The sequence below is a fragment of the Epargyreus clarus genome, unplaced genomic scaffold (genome assembly GCF_041222505.1).
Source record: "Epargyreus clarus isolate Ecla_fem2 unplaced genomic scaffold, WU_Ecla_fem_2.2 ptg000008l, whole genome shotgun sequence".
NCBI lineage: Eukaryota > Metazoa > Arthropoda > Insecta > Lepidoptera > Hesperiidae > Epargyreus > Epargyreus clarus.
In genome coordinates this window covers 1,366,489-1,389,522 of record NW_027332216.1, presented here as the reverse complement: position 1 = coordinate 1,389,522, position 23,034 = coordinate 1,366,489, and the positions used below count along the sequence as shown (strand labels likewise).

At 35.4% G+C, this 23,034-nt stretch overlaps 1 protein-coding gene across 1 annotated transcript; it reads right to left on the bottom strand.

Annotated features, from left to right (window-relative positions):
• Positions 1-4,039: 4,039 nt before the first annotated feature.
• On the bottom strand, positions 4,040-22,985 carry LOC140744073 (probable cytochrome P450 9f2). The gene is made up of 10 exons (XM_073075538.1): positions 22,667-22,985; positions 16,332-16,495; positions 14,626-14,742; positions 9,587-9,792; positions 9,138-9,273; positions 8,944-9,033; positions 8,607-8,825; positions 8,278-8,375; positions 7,186-7,354; positions 4,040-4,697 (listed from the first exon to the last, which is right to left on the bottom strand). The coding sequence occupies exons 1-10, from the start codon at positions 22,873-22,875 to the stop codon at positions 4,531-4,533; spliced, it is 1,575 nt and encodes a 524-aa protein (XP_072931639.1). The 5' UTR covers positions 22,876-22,985; the 3' UTR covers positions 4,040-4,530.
• Positions 22,986-23,034: the final 49 nt, after the last annotated feature.

Genomic DNA, 23,034 nt, shown 5'->3' with positions numbered 1-23,034 from the left:
TTAATAGTAGTAGTTTTAAAATCTGTATGTTTTGGACAATAAAACGGTCCAAATATGGGTTCCGCTCAAACGAAATTATCGATTTAAAGTTCCCGAATTGAATAGTAGAAAAATCTTTTTTTGGTTAATATTTTATTCAAATGTAATTATTTTTATTGTAACAAAACACTAAGCCTGCAAGATTCAACTCTCACGTGGCCCATATTTCTTAACTTATGGTAATTACGAGTATTACTATGATCAGAATAGCCAATCATACATAGGGTTATTTTTATTATGAACTTAGCACACACGTAGCGTTTTTCCTTTCTCGATGCTCGAACTCGGTATATAGTTTTTTATATTAATTTCGAAACATCGCGCCGATAAGTAATGACATTTTTCAAATAAAAGGCAGAAGTAAAACGCTGAGTGAGATTTAACTATTAGAACTTTAATTGTACGCAATTTTACACGTGTAGATTAAATTACTTCCAGTATTTTTACATCGATAAAAAATTAAAGGATACGCTTATTAAAATTGAGATACACTTTGTTAAATACATACACTCTCCTCTTTTATCTTTAAAATGAAAATAGCTCTCATCTCACATAACCATATCCATATCACTCGTTCATTAAGTCCCATGTAACTGCCAGCGTTATGGCTGTTATGGCTGTTATGCTCGTTATGGAAACCTGAAAAGGTACTTTAAAAGTATAATTATGTAACCGACGCTGTGTGATTTTATTTATTCTTATTGTATACAACTAACATATGGCTTACGAGGATGCCTAATGCCTAATGGCATTTACTATTAAATCTTAGACGATAAAGATAAATTTTGGAGCTTTTTATATAATATAGGAGTCGCAGACGAGCATGCAGTCCACCTGATGGTAAGTGGCTACTGCCGCCCATGGATATCTGTAACCATCGTTCGTCTGAGGTCGACCACTAGCGTAGCGAAAGAATTCTAAGTCTATGTCGACCACAGATGCGCCGCTACCCCTGAGGACTAAACTGGAACGCCTCGGAAAATTATGTCTCCATAACCTCACCCTTCGAAACAGAACACAGCAGCGCTTAACACTGCTGTTATTAAACAGAAATAGGTGTGGCGGTGGTGCCGCCAGAGTCGAACCATAAATGGTTCTACAACCTTCAAAAATCTTGGACGATAATGATAAATTTCAGACTGCATTTAACGCCTGAATACATGACGAAACTAAATTGCAGATACGATGCGTCAAACTTACTCTAAATACACACAGGGTGTCTATTAAATATTTACACACATAGTATATTCCACTAAGTAATTTATAAACATATTTCACATCTATTTAACATTTATTTCTTTTTGCTGTCTAATAAATTTTGACTATATAAATTATCATAAGATACCAAGCCGCAATAGAACAATTTAAAGGAGTGATCTAGGCGTTTCTTGATTTTAAGCAAAAACCATTGTCTTTTTACCCAACTACGAAAGGTAATGTTTTTGGAGCGTACGATTTTATGTTTAAATGTATGTATCATTCTTTAGCACGCCATGTTGCCGGCTTGTATTTTAACATAATATGAGGTGTCGTTGGATTCAACTAAACTGTGCGAGACTCATAGAATATATTTTAAATAGTCGAGTTTTTGTCTTTATAACAATTCTCTTAACTGTAACAAGTATTAAATTAACCTACAAATTACCTGATATTAAATGTCTGCAGCATTGACCTACCACTATCGGTAAGACAGCACAAATCATTACTATCAACTATCAACTCAATTTCGTATTCCGATTCCAGTTTATACGATTCCAAACATTTCCAGTGACCGCAAAAGCTGTTCCCTAAACGGCTTACCCGCGGCGAGTTAAAATGTGCTTGTTCTAAAAACAGCCCGAGAGCTGCCAAATGTAAGCAATTTAACGTCGGAACACATGACGTGACGTTAAGTGCGGACACGCTGCGTCAAACTTAACGCTAAACATATGAACTGCATTGCATGTGTACACAAATTACATTAAGCCTTATAACTATGTACTTAACTATTTACTGAGTGTACACATTCTATATTTATTTGTAATGGATACCCTAAAGCGCATTTGTAACATATGGGTGTAATTAAATTATTTAATTTTCGAATCAATTTTCTTTCCAATGACGTTCAAACTTGGAACAAGGAAGTAATGCATCTGTGGCAGACCTCAGGTAGAATACTCATCGTATCTGGCATTGATTATGTTGGGGGGTTTGTTGTGGATTGTATGAATTAAAGACTGAACTTTGGAGGCAGAATACTTATTTTATTTTAATAATACACGTACAAGCGGTTTAATGGTGGCGAGCGGAAGAGAGCTCAGTGTTGCCACATAACCATTACGTTAACACTATTGTTGGGTTGCCAACAGATTACAGACACGACATAAACTGAATCTGAGGTGGGCTGAATGTTCGTTTTCTACTTTAGTATTATAAAAATCCAATAAAAAAACGTTATCTTGACAAGTTGAAAACTGTTACTTGCACGGTCGCTATATGACAACGTATTTTTCCAATCCCGCCGTTGATAACGCGTAAGTTTATTTTACGACTACATTTGAACAGTTAAAATACATAACTCAATACAGTGAGTAAAATAGTTGCTGTGTAACTGGTTTAAATTTTATGGTAATATTTTAACTTTGAATTAATAACCATACATATAATGATGTACTATTGTACCATTAGTATTGTACATACAAATATGTATTATTGTCGATTTGCAATCTTCACTTTTCTAAAAGTTGGAAAACACTAATTATTGCCTACTACCAATTTTACTGCAGTAAGTATCGTAAAATAGGTTTTCAGTTAGTAGAAAATTCTAAGGAAAGTCTAGTATATCCGGTCGTTTGGTATAAGTGTTATAAGGTAAAGATGTTATTTCGCATAAGTGTAGGAAATAGGTACTCTCTCAAAAACTCTTGTGTTAGAAATATATTCGAGTTATTGTATCGTAGTATTATTTAATTAATTATTATGTATTCTTTTTTTATGGTGCTTTATTTTTTTTTAATAATAAGTTCCCATTTATACAGGGTGAATTTTTCAAACGGGCCTTCAGAGCCAAATCCTAAACTATAAGGATTAGCGAAAAAGCTGAAAGGAGTTACGAGGCCGATTTTGATATAAACTAAAACTGCATCATTACTTTTTTAAAATAACTTTTTCCCTAGCCGGGATACGAACGAATTCATTTTGAAAAAAAAACACCTATATTATTTCACTAACTGATAGTGTGGCTAATAAGGATTAAAAATCTGGGAAGTAATGATAAATGATAAACGAAAGGAAAAGCCTCAATTTTAAGAAAATACATATTTTTTCATATTAATTTGGCAGTTAAGTTCCCGCCATTTATCAATTTAAAAATTTCGCGTATTAACATTTTTTTGGCTAAATGCTTCCAATCATTCAAAACGTTTTGTTCTCCAAGAATTTATATTTTTATGTCCGACTTAGTTAAGGTTATTTTAAGGACCAATATAATAGATTTAACTTGCTATGAGCAGAGTTTCGTTTAATACAGTTGTAAAGTTGACAATTTGCGAGAATGTCACATAACATTACTTTCCAGAATTTGATCCTCATAAGCGACACTATCAGATAGTAGAATAATATAGAGGGTGTAATTTTTTTCAAAATGAACTCGTTCGATTCCCGACTAAGGAAAAAGATATTTTAAAAAACGAATGATGCAGTTTTAGTTTTTATCAAAATCGGCCTCTTAACTCCTTTCAGTATTTTTCGCTAATCCTTATAGTTTCGGACTTGGCCCTGAAGGCCCGTTTGAAAAATTCATAGTCACTGGCCAGTACGAATGTATGTGTTAGCATAAAAAAGAAAAATTACGCTGTTGACGTTTGAGTTGTATTTTGAGCGGGAATAATACTAATCTATGGGGAATAATAAAAAGTGATAAATTGGTAGAAGAAATAGTTTTATTCTTTCTCATAAATAAAATTAAACTGTTAAAGTTCTGTTCATGAATTCCTTTAAATATTTATAACCAAACAGAAACTTTAATGGCATATTATATTAATTAAATAAACATAAATTTATCACGATGTATGTAAACAATAGCGTAATCACAATTAAGCGATATTTATATAATTATATGTATTTACGTCTGTTAATTAGTGTCTGTCGGTTATCTCTGCAAATAGTCATAATAATTTTATTAGAAGTAATAACTAAAGAAGTAAACATATTAAATGAAAATTGCGTTATAAACTGACTTAAAACTAAACTTAAGTAAATTACTATAATATGAAATGAGAGTGATACATTTTGACATGAATTTATGAATGTGACGCGCTTATTTATATGTTTTAAGGCTATATTTGACCAGCTATATTAAATGAATCATCAATGTATAGGCTTATCGAAGTTTTACCTATCGAAGATCGAATTTGACAATAATTGGTAAAATTATTTCTTAATAATGGGCGTATAAGACAAAAATATTGTAGGACCTTAATAATAAGTTTACGACCATTTTTCTGATGACCATTATTTTCTTTCTTCCAACTTGATCCACGAGCCCCCAACTGACTTAATGTTGAAGTCTTGGGCCAGCAGGCGGATAGGGTCAGTAGTCTTCGGGCTTTTCACAATCTTGAACTTGGACAGAAGATTGAAGAGAAGCACCTTTACTTCCATCAGAGCGAACCTGGAACCTACAAGAAATGTAAGAAAAAACGGTGTCAATACTCTTTGTTTAGTTTATTTAATTTTAGTAAACATTCTTATTTAGTCCCCTTATAGATGTTCTATTTTTTTCTATAATATAGGAGTAGCAGACGAGCATGCAGTGATGGTAAGTGGCTACTGACGCCCATAGACATCTGTAATCAACCCCAGATAGGATTAGATATTCCTACCTGAGGTCGGCCACAGATGCGTCGCTACACCTGAGGACTAAGCTGGAACGCATCGGAATAGTCTGTCTCCCTTACCACACCCTTCAAACCGGAACACAGCAGCGCCTAACACTGCTGTTATTAGGTAAAAATAGGTGTGGCGGTGGTGCCGCCGGAGTCTAACCACAGAGGGTTCTACCACCTTCATGTTAGGAAGGACATCATCTACACCTACTTAGCGTCAAGAACATATATTCATGACCACTTAACTGATCAACTACTGTACTGTATCAAAAAATATAATGAAATTCATTTTAAAGAAACACGCACAAAGATCTTTTTTTTTTTGTTTAGGAGGGGGAAACCTTCAAAAGGTACCCGGTGTCGTGGGAGTGACTTGGGGTTATGTGGGATTCTTACCGCACTAAAACCCCCCCGGTGGCCGTCCTCGACGCTGCGTAGAGAGCTCCGGGATCTCCAAAGGAACACAACCGGAGCCCTTTTAGCGCGTTGCCCCGTCGGGCTCCGCCCAGGTGAGCTTGGCGCTCGCCTCACCGTCTGGTGCGTACGACGGTATGCGACCACACATACCGCCGTCCTTCCCGGGGTCGCTGGCTGGGCGGTTCGAGCTCCCACTCTTGCCGCCCGCAACCCCGGAGCCCCCTTTTAGTCGCCTCTTACGACAGGCATGGGATACCGTAGCCCTATTCTGGTCCCAGAACTACAGGGACGACGCACTTAAATCTACGTACGTGTTAACCAGACGAGCGAAGCCGGGTGCATAATCTAGCACCCATTACTCTAACCCTTGGCCGCGGTCCAAGTGAGAGCATATTACGCAATATAAAACTCCGTACCGATCAGAAACAACCAAGTGTTTAAATATACAGCCAAGAGAATGAAAAATTGTTAGCGGATGTCGGCCAGCGCAACTTGTAGGTAGTTACTTCAGGGTTGATATTTATTCTACTAACATATTACTTTTAGACGACTTCTATCTACATTTTGATTATATAAGCTAAATGATTTTTTTTTAGAATCTATGATATTTATATGTAAGCAGCAGCCGAGCATGAAATCCGTCTGACACTAAGTAGCTACTGCCACCCCGTAAAATAATGACTTTTAATTATCTTATTTAGATAGTAATTATTTAAGCCTGGTAATTTTGCTCCAGTGCAATTGTACCAAAATTATCATTACAAATTGAAAAACGCTTTAAAAATATTTCCTATCAGTAGCTCCTATTCGTCCATTAAACTCATATTATCAACTTACACATAGGATTTTCATAGAAGGCGGTGTTTCGTATATTCATTACGCTTGTTAGAGTGCTTGGGATCACAATAAGAAAATTACTTCATAAGAAAACATCTCCTGAATTTCATTAGTACATACCCAACATCTAGAGGAAAGCGTAGAAAGTGTTCCTATTTTTTTATATTTTATAGAAAGAAGTAGCAAACAAGAATAATGTGTATTTGATATCATTTTAAGTATCTATTTCCACCGATGGACATCTATACCTAATCAACTCCAGATAGGATTACAACTACCACTAACCACACCCTTCAAAGTAGAATGGAACAGTGCTTAATTATAAGGCATAAATAAGTAGTATACGGTTTGTTATTCAAACTCAAACTTTAATATTTACTTGAGTAATAAATTTTCCCTTGAAAACAGAAAGATTCTAGAAACTTCAATAAATATTTCTAAGTTTTACAGTTACTCCGATTTTAATTCCAACTTAATTACTGCGATATTCGTTTCAATTAAAGTTATTCTTTGTTAGCAACAGCGTGGAGGGTTCTTAGAAATCCTAATTACGGGTTTTATCGGTACGGTATGAATGTAGGTATGAAATACCAAAAAAATGGGAAAATCACTAAATAACATTTGAGGAGCTTCGAATATACCTCTGTTCAGGTATCTCTCTCAACTGTGATTATTTTGGGCTATATTAGACTCTAAATGGATTAACACAGAGAAAAGAATACCTAAAGCACGAGCAAAAAGCCGATTTGAAAGATTAATATACCTGACTGACTGGACATCAAACCCGTTGTCTTTTGGGAGGCCGACCAATGTTATGTCCGCTGCGCCACGCAGGTCATCATTAGGGCCAATGGCAGTTACAATGAAGTAATGCACATTTCAACATTATTTACTTGTACGAATTGGTTACATGTTTGTTAGTATCATTTCATACACAGGAAATAGAAAATCCCTGTCTCTGAAATACGAACAGTCGAACACCCCTGCTCAATAGGACAGATATGGACTGATCATGATGAATACCTACCAATACAGTTTCTGGGTCCTACGCCAAAGGGCATAAATGTACACGGTTGGATTTTGTGCTTGTTCTCGTCCGAAAACCTTTCAGGATCGAAGACCTCTGGATTTGGGTAGTACTTGGGGTCCATGTGAATACTATTGACCATGTTGTATACATAGTCACCAGGTTGTATCTGTAAAAAATATTGAGTTTCAGGTTCCATTTTTACGCTATAATAGTATTTTTTCAAAATTAACATAACATAAAAAGTAAATTTCTCCTAATACTTCCAAAACTCAATTTCGTTTCTTTAAAGTATGATATTGGACATACGATACGATATGTGCGATATGATATTAAGTTTCAGGTAGGGGTTTAAAATACAAATAAACGTTCTAGGCAGATTTACTTTTGCTAAAAAATCAAAAATAAATTGACTTTTGCTCTATTAGAAACCTTACTTTTATTATGTAAAAATATTTTTGTATAAACTTTGTGACTTTACTACTTGAATATTGACTTTATTGAATATTTCATCAAACCAGATTACTTATTTTATTTTTATTTTATTATATTTATTTATTGTAATAAGTTCACCAACGGTTGTAACATTATACATATTTTTAAATTAAATCTAGTTACAATGCAAGCAATAAATGTACGACCACTTAGAGGTAAACATCACATGCAATACAGATCTAAACGTGGTAATGAAAATAGAATAACAAACTTTATAAACCAAAAACTTAAACAACACAAAAAAGAGAAAAAAAAATAGTACAAGTAAATTAAACACTAATTATAATTTAGATACAGCCTTCTTAAAAGCAGCTAGACACATATTATTAATGTCGATGTCTGTGGATTCACTACGCTTATTATAGAGTATGGACAGTCTTGCAATAGGAGAGTTTGATCCCAATTTAGTTTTACAATGGGGAGGTACGAAGAGTTGAATCGGTTTGCGAGGCATGTTGACGGGTATTCTAAAGGAGAGCTTAGAGAGAAGACGCGGACAATGTATCTGAGAATTTACTAATTTATATAAAAAGATAAGATCTGATGCATCTCTCCGAGTATCCAAGCTAGACATATTGAAGTGATCTAGATACTTACAATGTAAGGCTTCCCTCCTTCCCTGGGCGGGGGTAGCTCATAAGCCTTCGTGCACGTTCTGTCCATTATCAGCGCCGCAGCCCACTTTCTGAAGGATTCTGATAAAGCAATATGAAATAGATTAGATATACTCAACCTAGCTTCGAATTTAAAATGAATATTACCTTCTTCATTATTTGATCTTAAAGAGATACCCGTATGTCGATGGATTTAAAGATTAAAGATTTAAATATTTTATATGAAAAAGAATTTATCGTAACTTTTTTGTGTCATACAAGTCACAAACAAGCATGGTCAATGGTCATATATATCCGAAACTAAATATTTACCGTTTATAACGCAGTCTAAATATTTCAGCTTGTTTAAATTGTCGTAAGTCAGCTCTTTGTTTTTCTCCTTGTAACTCTTGATCTCCTGGTACAATTTATCCTCGACGTGTGGGTTGAGAGCCAGTTCATGGACTATCATGGTCAAGGTGGATGCAGTGGTCTCGAAGCCGGCGGCGAAGAATATAAACACTTGACCAACAAGTTCTTTCTGTGTCCATTCTGTAATAAATTTTGTCATCTCAATTACTGATTTCAACGAATGTTATACATAATTAATGTTACTAAAGATTTTGTTTCCCAAATAATGCAACGGTGTTGGATAATAAGCGGAACTTACTTCGGCTTATAGTTTGTGGCTTAAAGGTATCTCCAACTATAGCTAAATGATCGCTTTCTTCTGCATTTGTATCAATATTCTTCAAAGATCCTGGAAATATAAGAAACCAATTAATTATTTCCAGTTTTATGTATATTCCATGACTGTCACTGTCGTTTTATGATATTTATTGCTGCATACTTTTATCAATTTACCTTTAGAAGCTTCCATGAGGAGTTGGATCATATCAGGTCTTTCAATGTTGTTCTGTTCTCTATGGCTCATAGTAGAAAATACGATGTTGTTAAAGAATTTTGTTATTTTGTCCGAAAATATTTGAATTTTCAGCAACTACAAAACAAAACAAAAATATATTAAGTAGACTTAGATTTCTTGATTATAAAATATATCGAACTCAATTACATTTTTATGATTGTCTAACCGTGAGTTAATTAGAAAAAAATCAAGATATATTGATATTTATACCCAAAGAAGAAAATATAATGAGGAGAATTAATATGTTTTCAAAGGCGCGTACTTGCTGGTGAACTACAGCCAAAACTTCTCATTTCGAGAGGAGATCGTAGAACATCAGTACAACAGTAATGAGTTGATAATGATCATAATGATAGTGTAAAATATTGAAGCAAATAATAAAAGTTACCTTAGCTAAAGACGGGAAGGTAGCAATGAAAAAAAGGAAGAACCGCTGAAGTGGCGTGAAGAGGGACATAGCTTGACCCATCTTGTAGAAGTCGTTCTCCTTCTCCTTGAATGAGTCCACCTGGAGCCCGAAGGCGGCGGAGGCGATCACGTCGTTGGTGTACCGGCGCATCAGGTCACCTATGTCCACGTCTTCATTCAGATGAGCTGAGGGGATAGAGACGTAAGTAATTATAAACCCAGTACTGTTTTTATGTGTATGATATAAAGGAGATGTTTCATTTTCGGCCATCTCATGTACACTTTATCTAAAAAACACGAATAATTTGTATAATTGAAGAAAAATACACATATATTTTGATAACCTGAAGTATTCCTGTTTAAAAATATTTAAAATAAGCATTCCTCATTGAAATATTAAATATGGCGGAATACTGTCAATGTCAAGTTTTCAAAACTGTCGATGTCGGTGATCGGTCCTATGTGTACCCCACACATAAGTTACTATACTCTTTGGATGTCGGTAATTCTGTATTTCGCTGTTTTTGTCGTAAAGTTATTGTTACCTTAGTACTTTACAACCTGGCTTTTGTTTTGGGTATACCGTCATTATTTCTGAATTTAATTAATTATTTATAATAATTATAACAAAACCACCTTTTAAATAGTATCTGGTTTTATAGATGTAAGTGACATGTCAAATTAAAAAAGAAGAAGTTGTCAATTTGATATGTGTAAAAGTGGATATATATAGTGGATATAGTGAACTCCAATGTAAACGTTGAATAAATATGTAATGATGAGAAGATTCCATTTCAATCCTGAATATGTTTCTGCTCTGTGCTGCTTACGATTTTGGACTGATTATACCTTACTTGTTTACCCAGCTTATGTTTTATGGACTCTTGTGATTTTCGTGCGATTGCTGTGGATTGTGTTGACAAGGATTCATTATCATCAGGTAAAATATACATCAGTTAGTTGTATTAATCGTGAAATAATCGTTAATAATTTTAAACTAGAGAAGCTAATCTTTTTACATTTCTCTTTTTTAGATAATTACATTAGCAAGACAAGGACATTCTTGGGATGACAAAATAATCAGTTATTATTGCAACTGTATCGCTGGGCAACGAACCGTACTCGTAGGTAGTTGCGCTCGCATTATGACCATTGTTTGATGTTTGGGCTGAGCTCGTCACAGGATATTACAGAGTCTGCTACATGATTGGATGAAAATATTGATAAGGGAAGATATTGAAAATGAATAAATAATGAATCTAAGTGAAGAATAAGTAAAATATTATCAAATGTGTACTTAAAGTTGTTTTATTTACACACTTAAATGTTTTAACTAAAATAAATTGATATAGAAGGACATATTTTGGTATATTTGTTTTAAGTCAAGATTTATGAAAGTAAATATAATTAATATAGGTATTGTTTCTCAATACATACAATACAATATTTATATATGGGCGTAGGCCCATTCGCGTAAAAAATATATAAAAAAGTACATAATGTATATAGTAAGTTAAAATAGAATGACAGATGACATTATTGGTAATCACTACCGCCATGATGTTTTTGCACTGTTGTGTTGCAAGTTTAAGTGTAAATTATTGTTTTTTAACAATTAAACGAATATGATTTGAAGAAAATGAACCCCTTCGAATTGTTCTTTGCAAGTTTTCTTAGTTTTTAGTATAATGTACAAAAGGTGGCCGGGAGCCCATACATTTTGAAACATCTCCTTTGAAAGGAGCACACAAGAACACTACCACAGAACTTTAGATAATCTGTATGCACTGGTATTCCTGAGAATTTAGATGCAGATATTAACTCACAAGGATAGGTTTAGTAACAACAATATTTTTTCTTATTTTTAGTATTTGCATTTACTTGCAGCAGCTAAAGAAGTACTACACACATTGTGAAAATATTATGAAAATTAAAATTGAAATTAAATTAAAATTTTGAAGGTGGTAGAACCCTTTATGGTTCGACTCCGGCGGCATCACCGCCACACCTATTTCTGCCTAATAACAGCAGTGTTAGGCGCTGCTGTGTTCCGGTTTGAAGGGTGTGGTAAGGGAGACAAACTTCTCCGAGGCGTTCCAGCTAAGTCGTCAGGGGTAGCAGCGCATCTGTGGCCGACCTCAGGTAGGTATATATAATCCTATCTGAGATTGATTACAGATGTCCATGGGCAGCAGTAGCCACTTACTATCAGATGGACTGCATGCTCGTCTGCTGCTCTTATATTATAAAAATAAATATAGTTCAAAAAACTAAAAAACACGCTTTTATGATAACATCAACTAAAAAGTAGAAAATAATTTTCAATCTAACAATCAATTAAGGAACAGTAAATATAATTGTGAAAAAAGCGTGGGGTGCTCCATTTATCAGGTTCGAAAAACGCCCCACACTTTTGCCTATGTATTATTCCTATGTATATTTGAGTTTTAGGGAAATAACATTATTATTTTTCAAAAACAAAAATCAATCTAGTAACTTTGCGATGAACTTTCTGTAAGGTGCTTGAACAATCTCGCCTCGAAAATCGTTAATCCTGAGGATGTTGATAAGTATCCTTTGAGTACGGAATCCTAAAAATCATTCTACAAGAGGGCATTATAGATATGTTTCTGAACATTTTAGTTTTAGGGAAATAACATTATTATTTTCTAAACTAAAAATCACGCTATAAGAGTTACGCCTTATTGAAACTAAAAAGCAATAATTATTAGCAATCTAGTAAAGTTAATTTTTTCTAAGGCGCATGAACAATCTCGCCTCGAAAATCGTTAATCCTGAGGATGTTGATAAGTACAATGGTACAAAGTTATTAAAATCGTGTATTGTCATCGGTTTTTGATAATTCTTCAAAATTTTTAATTAAACTGAACGTTCAAAGTGGACAGAAATCGGGTTCAAAGATTCCGTTACTTGTTACTTACATAAATACCTACATACATACATACATACATACATACATACATACATACATACATACATACATACATACAACCCAAGCTAATAAAAGCGTGTTAAAAAAAAACAACGGCATAATGTGATCTCCGAAGCACCGAAGCGGCAGAAGCCAGTAGGAAATTCAACCAATCCAATTTCTGAGAGTATCCAACATTACATAATTCTGTAGATCTGTCACAATCACGCCAGGCAATGTACACTACTGCTAACAAGTTACGCGTCCCCAATTATGCCTCAAGGGTACGAAATCATAAACAATTTGTGAGGCACTCCTCTCCCATACGAATTTTATACTTGTGGACTTTATTGATGCCATGCATCAATATAGTGTTAACTTATTTGTTATGATTTCGTTTTACTCGTATTAGCAAGTAATCATATCATATCATATAATCATATAAATATTATACATATAATATTTAATATAAATAATAATATAATTATAATATTATAATATAATATATAATTATTATAATAAATATTATAAATGCAAAAGTTTGTAAGGATGTGTGTATGTTTGTTACTCTTTCACGCAAAAACTACTGAACGGATTTACATGAAACTTTGCAGTAATATAGCTTTGATATCAGAATAACATAATAAGTTTAAATTTATAGGGATTTTTTATAATTTGCTGATAATATAACGATAATTGTCATGTAAGTCGGAAAAAAATCAGCCCCCTGAGAGCTATATTGGCGTGCGCTGCCCTAATCGTTGGAGTTACACAAAGATAATTACTGTAGGATTATTTATCTTAAATAGTTCTAAATAAAAGTCTGCGACAGCATATATCTATCTTTTATGTGTAAGTCACTATGACCAAAATAGTGAACCAAACATACAATTTAATTGGATATATTTTAACAATGCACATTTTAGAATATTATGGAACTCTTATGAAAATTGATACATCTGACACTTTACGTATTGAATGCAGATAAACTTTGTCTTTTACACTAAGTAAATTGGAGGAATAGTTTAAAAGTTATCACGATAAGATTGACTTAAACGAAATATCTAAAGCGCCTAAAAGGCGCGGCGCGCAGAGCGAGCGAGGGAGGAGTAGTTATCACCGAGTGCGCGACCGCGCGACCCGACCGGGCCACAATTTTAACCGGAGAAAGCAAGGGCAATAGTGTGCTTATTCCACGTATCCCTGTAATACCAAATAACTTGCCGTTTAATTTTTAGCGTTTACAGTTCCCTTTGAAGGTTGCCTTTGCGATGACAAACAATAAATCGCAAGGGCAAACTTTAAAAGTAGCAGGAATACATTTAGAACAACAACTTTACTCTACGTAGCTTGCTCACGCGTGTCTATTTCGCAAAATTTACATGTTTTTGCAGAAAGAAACAAATCGCGTAACATAATATACCGGAGTATATTGCATTAAGTAGAACGGACGAAACTTAAAACATGGTTTTAACTAAATTTATTGTATCTTTTAACTTTAATATTAAACTATAATAATATATTAAAATAATATTAAACTGTTGCTGTACAACTGTGCGACCCTTATTTGTTTCTTTGTGTTAAAATGTTTGTCTAACCATTTTCACTTTGGTAAAGCTGCTGATCTGAACTCAATGAAGATGTTTCTTGGTTCACGCGGACGAAGTCTCGGGTAACGCACGCATCTCTGATATTTCAAAGTAATGTGCGTATTAGAAAATAATTATCATTTGCTAAACGGTGATGGAAAACATCGTGAGGAAACCTGCATACCTGAGAGATTTATAAAAAAAATAATTTCAAAGGTATGTGAAGTCTACCAATACGCACTTGGCCAGCACGGTGGACTATGGCCTAATCCTTCTCATTCTGAGAGGAGACCCGTGCCCAGCAGTGGGACAGTAATGGGTTGTTGATGATGATGATGATGGGGATGAAGTAGATGTGGGATACACATAATATATGATTATGTGTATCCCACACACTACTCGTATAACGTATATTTCACATTGCACTTTCATAATTATGGTAATTATTTAGTTATCGAAACACATCATTTCCTCATAATACTTAAGGTATATAGTTACCGTTCAAATATTGAATGAGGTTGTTGCTGATCTCCGTCATGAAGGGCATCATGAGACGCATCTTGGAGCTGGTGAACGCTGGACTCAAGGTTGTTCGCATGTCTCGCCATTTGTCACCTAATAAAAACAATTTCATTGACTACTGAATTACTGCATACATTACAAATAAAATATTACAACCGATGGGTATAATTCAGTTTGGTTTGAAGATATTTGGTGTAGGTTCTAATTAAATTGCAAAACCAGTTTATCATTGACTATTTATTTAAGGGTCTGATAATGTGGCTCGGAGTCAAAATATGTAACTCCTCAACCGATGGGAATAATTGAGTTGTGTTTGAAGATATTTGGTGTAGGTTCTAATGAAATTTGCAAAGCCAGTGCATCATTAACTATTTAAGAGTCTGATAATGTGGCTCGGAGACAAAACATGTAACTCCTCAACCGATGGGAATAATTGAGTTGTGTTTGAAAATATTTGGTGTAGGTTCCAATGAAATTGCAAAGCCAATTCATCATTGACTATTTAGTTAGGTTAGGTTGGAACATGTAAGACAATATAAATCCAAGCGAGCAGGGTGCGGCAGCGCCCTGCGAGCGGGCGGTTCCAATCAATGTAAACTCAGACCTTACCTTCATTCACGATCACGTTTTTACAATTTTATATTGTATTAATATAAATGTAAGTATGTCATCACTAAAAAGGGTGAAAAAAGATTTTTAACAAAAAAATACAACCGACTTCTATGTCACTACAAAGTAAAAAATAATTGAAATAAATGTTGGTTTAGTACATATTTCTGAAGTCGGCGCTCATATTAGATACGCTGTTTACATCGTTTACAAGTCGAAACGACTACGAAACTGTCATAAAATAATATTAAAACCGACTGTCTAAAAAATATATGTCACTAACACAATTTAAAGGAATCCATCGACACCTCTTATGTTAAAGTAACAGGCGGCAGGGTGTGCCATAGAATAAGACATACATACATATGCACGAAGAACATTACTCTCCGCAATTGGGCAAAAAACCGACGAAGCAAGAGTTGGGCTCATATATGACTAGTATTTATAACTGCTTATTATTTGCACTATAATCACACGACCTCTGCATGTACGTATTACCGTTTTAATAATACAGCAAAGACAAAAAACATTGAAAATGTCCTAAACGCTTCTTGCGATACGTATAACCTTTTTAACCGTCAAAATAAGACGTCCTTTTGTATGTAATACTTTTTTTTACAAACAAATTGGGCAAAAGCAAAAACACTGCAACAAAACACGTATTTATCTTCTTAATGTTTCCATTATGTTTTTACTATTTTTATAATATTGAAGTAGCAAGTGAAGATGCTGTCCAACCGATGGAAAATGTCTACTGTCATGGACATTCGTAATCAACCCCAGATAAGACCTTTGATTGGCCACGCATACTTTAATTTGAAGGTGGTAAAAGTACGTGGTTCGATTTCGGCGGCACCACCGCCACACCTATTTCTGCTTCATAACAGCAGCGTTAAGTACTAGTATGTTCTGGTTTGAAAGGTGTAGTAAAGGAAACATGCTTTTTCGTATCTACTGTTTTAGGCAGAAATAAGTGCGGCGGTGAGGTCTCCGGCGTTGAATCACAAGGGGCTCCACCTTCAACAATGGCACAAGGTACGATGTAAAAAGGTTATCTCATTTATCTTATTTACCTTTCATCATGATCAAACTGTTGCCAAACAGCGGCTCAATATCCTCAGGAAAGAAAGACCTGTGATCTGCAAAATGGTCGAAGTCCTTCACGGTGATGTTCTTTATCAACTCGGGGTCTCTGATGATAAGGATCGGAGTAGTTGCTTCGATGTAACCCACATACCTGGGTAGACAATAAACAATACTTTACATAAAAACATTCAACAATGGTACGAAGAACCTTCCTTGACAGACGGGTAAAAAAGACAATAATAAAAAAATTAACCAATCAAAAATTTCCGTATGAGACATGGTTCCCACAACGCTGTCGGAGTTTCCTTGCTGCACGGCGAGATTTGATCTTTGTGCAAAGTAGCCACGACCTTTTTGGTCACCGCAAAGACAAGTTGGGTCGAATATCTAACATGTTTTTTTTTTCATTTCAGGTGACAATTGCTTATGTGCGATGGGGCCAAGCACAGACCTTGGGTACAAAACAAATACAGGTCTGTGGGGCCAAGGTTAATTTTTCGTTTGTTTTCTAAAATCTATTGTTGTCTCCACACACTATGCACTTGCCGCAAACTTCAAACCTCTACAAACGCACAAACGTGTGGACACGTGGCAAGTGCTCGTGGCAAATTTCCTTTGATATGCTTAAAAACCATAGAATCGGCTTCAAATGCTTGCAAATCTAGACAAACAGTCAAACGGTAACGGTTTGTTGATGTATGGCAAGCATAGGGATTTGACATTCAGTTTCAGTGTTCGTCTATTTTATTTATTGTACATTACCGTGTTGAGTTTGTGTGTATGTTGTTGATAGCTGTCGTAAATAAAAGTCGTCTGAAGAAGGAAGGAAGGGCCGCAGACTCTCCTTCTACGTACCGACCCATATGTTTGCTGGACGAGGCTGGTGAGTTAAATAGAGCGGAATATTGCTACTCGTCTCAATGATCATCTTTCTCGCGTGGGCCCCGACTCGTCTAATGACCAATTCGGTTTCCGACAGAGTCGGTCGACAATTGACGTCATTCTTCTTGTCCGATCCCTGTCGGATCAAGCAGTTCAGCGAGGTAGAGTGGCGTTGGCGGTGAGTTTAGACATTGTCAACGCCTTCAACTCCCTGCCATGGGTGACTATTAGAGCTGTTGGATTATTATTGTATTATTATTATATGTATGTGGCTATTAGATTATTTATTGTGTGTTATCGTGTTGAGTTTGTGTGCTAGATAGCTGTCGTAAATAAAAGTCGTCTAGCGCTCTGGCTTAGGCGCTGCGCAAACGGGGACACTTTCTGTTACTGACACAGCACACCATCACAAGCAACCGTGCTCACTGTGTCCCGTGTCGGCAATCGGACACAGTTGCCGATGTCCTGTCACCGACACGGGACACCACTAGAAACCGTAGCTGTAAGAAACCGTAATTGTAAGGAAATTTGTTAATGTTGCTTGTGTCTTCAACTGACGACTTTTAGTTTCCAGTTACCGACACCGAACACTTCTTGATCGTTATGAATATACTGTTAAGTGGAAGCAACTGGACACACGTATGCGCAGGGAGTTGAATGATTTCATACTGATTCTATAGAAATCAAATATTCTTCGGTAGCTTGTGTCTGACACAAGACACAAAAGTGTCCCCGTTTGCGCAGCGCCTCAGTTCGCCAAATATTTTGTGTGTAGATAACATTTGTGCGTGTGTTTGTGTATATGAGTGTACTTTTAGGAAATAAAAGTATTCAGCCCCTTTAACTCCTGCTTTATAAGGCACAAGTGGTGTATTTGCCATGGACACACACGACACAGGAAATCCTAGTGTGGGGCTGTGAGTGTAGAAAGTTTATTAGGGTTCCGTACCCAAAGGGTAAAAACGGAACCCTATTACTAAGACTCCGCTGTCTGTCCGTCTGTCCGTCTGTCCGTCTGTCCGTCTGTCCGTCTGTTTGTCTGTCCGTCTGTCCGTCTGTCCATCTGTCCGTCTGTCCGTCTGTCACAGGGCTCTACCGCTTAAACCGTAATAGATAGACACTTGAAATTTTTACAATGTATATAAATCGTGGGCACCTATAACAACAAATACTAAAAATAAAAAAGATGAATATAAAAGGGGGTCCAAATACAAGAAATCAACACCCCTACGTTACCTGTAACGCCATCTTGTTCACTTTGGGTTAACTATATCAGGTTATCAACGCACACACTGCACACGTATTGTCTGATTCATTATAAAAATTAACAACAAACTAAAACTTTATGAACTACACACATTTTAACAAACGCCCTATGAAAATAAAAAAACATTCGAGTTCAAACACGACCATCAACAATAACATACATGTCGGAAATCGCGGTACTGAGGCGTTTCCGGAGCGCTAGCGCCATCTAGTGGCACTCGATAATGTTAGTGTTGGAATGCGCCGGTGTGGGAACCGACCGGGCTTGCGAGCGAGACGAGACTAGACTTTACTGTTGGCGGTCGGCCGGTGCGGACACTAAAATTATCACGCGTTCCTCGAGCTACTTATACCTGCCTACCTATAGTCTGATTCATAATTAGGTGTCCAAAATGTAAACAAAGGTGTTGACCTATCAAGAAAAAACGTTAGAAATGGTAGTTTCTTATTTTTGTCGATATTAACCCTTTACACCCGAGATGATATGAGCGTGAGTTTCACTTTAAAAAAATTCCCACGTAATAGGTTCTTATTTTTCGAAACGCAACCGATGCCGATCGATCGTGAGGAGAGTATCGCACGTGCTACCGGCTAAGTGAGCGGGGTGCAGGCGGTCAGTTGTGCTAGGGACTCGTCCAAAGATGGCAGATTTTTTCGACCCGCGCACTGTCACAGGTATATAATTATTTTTGGTATTAAATGTTTAGTATCTATTATTAATTATAGCTAATTTGAAAGCTAAAAGAACACTAAATACGTGGAATTTAGTAGTTTATTCGATTAACTTGCAATTTAGATACAATTAGGTTGCAAATTTCAACTGTTACGATCGTGTGCCTACGGTTGTTGGTGCAGAATAACGTTTGATGAAAATGCTTTTATTGCTATTACCAGTTATGTGTAAGTTTCGTCAATATCAATTTTGTTTGTTTCAATTTTAGGGGTACATTTAAATGACGATGAGATTTTGCCAGTGCGGGGTGAGGGGAAATGTATCGGACATTGAAGATCTTCATGAAAGTGAAGAGCTTCAACCAAATAGATAAGAAGAGTTTCAATTTGAAGAATTGTGCCCTGAAACAGATCCAGAAGCACATGCAGGCCCTCAAATAGAAACTGACCTAGAATTTGGATCTGGAACTTGAGCCTGAACCTCAACCATCTACCTTAAAATCATCCCTAGAAATTTCTCGCCGCCGAGCATCTTCACGTCCAACACATCGAAAAATAGCTTGGAAAAGAATACGTTTTCTGTCTTGAAAAGGTCTACACATCCCTACCAACATCTCCAGTAAAGTTTCCAAAGAAATATTTTTCTTAATATTTTAATTATGAGGCTCTTGATATGTCACCAGATGCACAAATTTATATTATCTAAGAAGAACCGGTCGAAAACTTAATTTAATTGGAATAGATATGGCTAAAGTTTTCTCCATCTGCATTATTATTGGATGTATTCCCTAGCCAAGAATACCTACGCCTTGGAGACCTGGATTTAAGACGGAGGCAATAACGGAAGAAAGAAGAATGTTGATTTTCATAGAATTACGTAGTTTAGGTTTCATTGCAAAGACAGATTTTTTATAAAGACTAATGAAAATAAAGACAGTGATGTTAAATATCTCCAAATTGTTTTAATTTTCTAATTTTTTTTGATAAAAAACTATTTTTTTTTGCAATTTTCACGATCGTGAGTGTGACAGTTCCCACCGGAGACTCACGATCGTGCGGGTCGATTTCTGGATTACGTATAAACTCTGGATTTTTTTTCGTATTTTTTGTGGATCCCTTAAGCTATATAAAAAGCCGTAATAAACGTTTTGAATCGAAAATTGCGAAAAAAAATCTTCGGGTGTAAAGGGTTAAAGCAATACAACAATAATAAAATAATAATCTAAATAAATTAAGATTAATTCCCATTTTCTAATATTTATATCACCTCAATTTCGTCCCATACAGTAATAATAATAAAAAACAAAGTTTATGGTAGAAAATTAAAATGTGGTAATGGTAACACAATCGGAATCCAAGACATTTCTTGTGCTGTCATTTAAGTTTCGTAACTGATATTATTCATTTTCGTGATTGTGATTGAACTGGTATATTTTCTCGTTTACATAACGAGTTTGTTAAATTGTGTATATTTCTTAAATTTTCGTTTTTGTTGAGTTTGTTACAGTTTCTGTTTCTTGTTAATTTTGACAGTGACATTTCTTTGTTTACATTTTGGACACCTAATTATGAATCAGACTATAAGTTAATTCTAATCGAAGCAATTCCTGTGTTGTAATAATGACCCCCGAAGCCCACAGAAGATTACGATGAGCGATAAAGAACCACCCATTCCGAAATACATTAGTTAAATATGTTTTTTATTATTTGTTAATAAAGTCAGTTAGAAAGTTATTGATATATAATATTGACGATTATAAATCGGATTTATTTATTTTGCTAAGTAAATAAAATGATCAGTCGATATTTACCAGTAAGAATACATTTAATAAAAACGCCATCTTATGATGAAAGCTAGAACTAAAACGAATTCTCATTAAGTTACTAAAGTACTCTCTAATCGTATTCGACTCGTTCGTGCATTATAGATGGCGTTATGCACATAACTATTTTCCACTGAATTACCTATATTATTTAATTTAATTTGTTTTGTTCGATACGATTAAAATTGCAACTTTGAATTAAATATTATTATTACAAACTTTAATTTAAATTTCAAATTTCATAAATTTGGGATTGTTCTGTGTTTAATAATAACATTGCAATGACTGTTATAAGTTATTATTTTATTATAGTTAATAGTTTACTATGTAATTGATAACAAAAGTAGTGATAGCCTAGTAGTTAGAAGCTCGGCCTCTCGACCGAGAAGTCCGAGGTTCAAATCCCAGGTATGCACCTCTGATTTTCTTAATTTATGTGCATATTAGAAATTAATTGCTTGCTTGCACTTGCTTTAACGGCGAAGGAAAGCCTGCACACCTGAGAAATATATAAAAAAATATCAAAGGTATGTGAATTATGAAGTCTACCAATACGCACTTGGCCAGCGCGGTGTAGACTACTGCCTAATCCTTCTCACTCTGAGAGGAGACCTGTGCCCAGCTGTGGACTAATTATGGGTTGATGATGTAATTGTTGTATATTTGGAGAAAGCAGGAAAATGGATCTAATATTGGCGAAATTTAGTTAATATTCACCACTTTATATTTTAAAAATGCATATACCTACTAATGAAGTTACTTCCTACTATGATAAAAAATACTAAAAATAAAAATAAATACCTGGTACGGAACCCTCCGTGTGCGAGTTCGACTCGCACTTGGCCCATTTATTTGTTTAGTCTATCCACACCAACTGGACTAGTGTCGGTCGTCCACAGTTCGGTTTGCGCGGCCATTCTTTCCGCGTATGGCGCATATGAAATGAAGGCACGGCTCCTCCTGAGGCATTCCTCGAGAGCTATGACATGAGGCTCTTCGTAATAGGTGCAAAAATAACTATTCTCCATAGCATTGGTGCCTCTGGTATTGCAAGTGTCGGCGACGGTGACTACTTTCCATCAGGTCGGCCCTATTGTAAGGTTCTAGTATATAGAAAAAATTAGCGAGTTTTTCCAGATCTAAAGTATCGTCGACGTCATATCAATAGTGTCTCACTGCAGCTGCAGCTGCACTCACTGGGCACAGATTTTTTTTTCTATTCAGATGTTTTTTAAAGAACTTTTATGTGTGTCTGCTTACTCGTCATGCTTTCCTTCACCGTTATTTCAAATAGGAACATAACTTTTTTTTTTTCACTTTACCTGGGATTCAAAACTCAGAATCCCGATTGAGAGATCGAGTCAACTGAACTATTTTATCACTCCCTAAATAATAATGTGTAGTGTATGTTAAATACTAACTCTTCTGAAAATGCTTAGAAACGCTAAAATGTTTATATGCTACCATTACCCAATAATAAATTGTGGTGTATGTTACGAGTACATACTTACTTTTCTTCCGAAAATGCGTTAAAATGCTTAAAACGTGTATAAAAAAGTATGTACATATATGATTTTGTATACCTGTGTATATGTGTGTACATACATTCTCATATATAAAACACGCAAAATAAGTCACATACTAATATTTCAAGTATATATCTAATGTATTATACTTACTTTTCATCCGGAAACGCTCTGTACACTTCATCGACATCTTCTAAAAAGTGCCGCTTCACGAGCGAACTTTTATATGTGTTCCCGAATACGGGTATACCCGGCTTGTACTTAATACCCGCATCATCGAATTTCTTGTGTATACTCTTGTGAATATAGAAGAAATAAGCTATTAAAGTAGTGAGAAGAAATACTAATATTTCAACGATCATATTGCAGTGTTCGTCAATTGAGCCACTGGTTGGCGAATGAATATCGTGTCAAGAGCAAAAGTTGTAAACCTATTAGTGTGGAGTGAGGTATAGACGTGCGCGGGTATGGCGCGCATTCTTTTTTTTATTGTCGTGCTAAGTGGATTTTACCTTATAAAT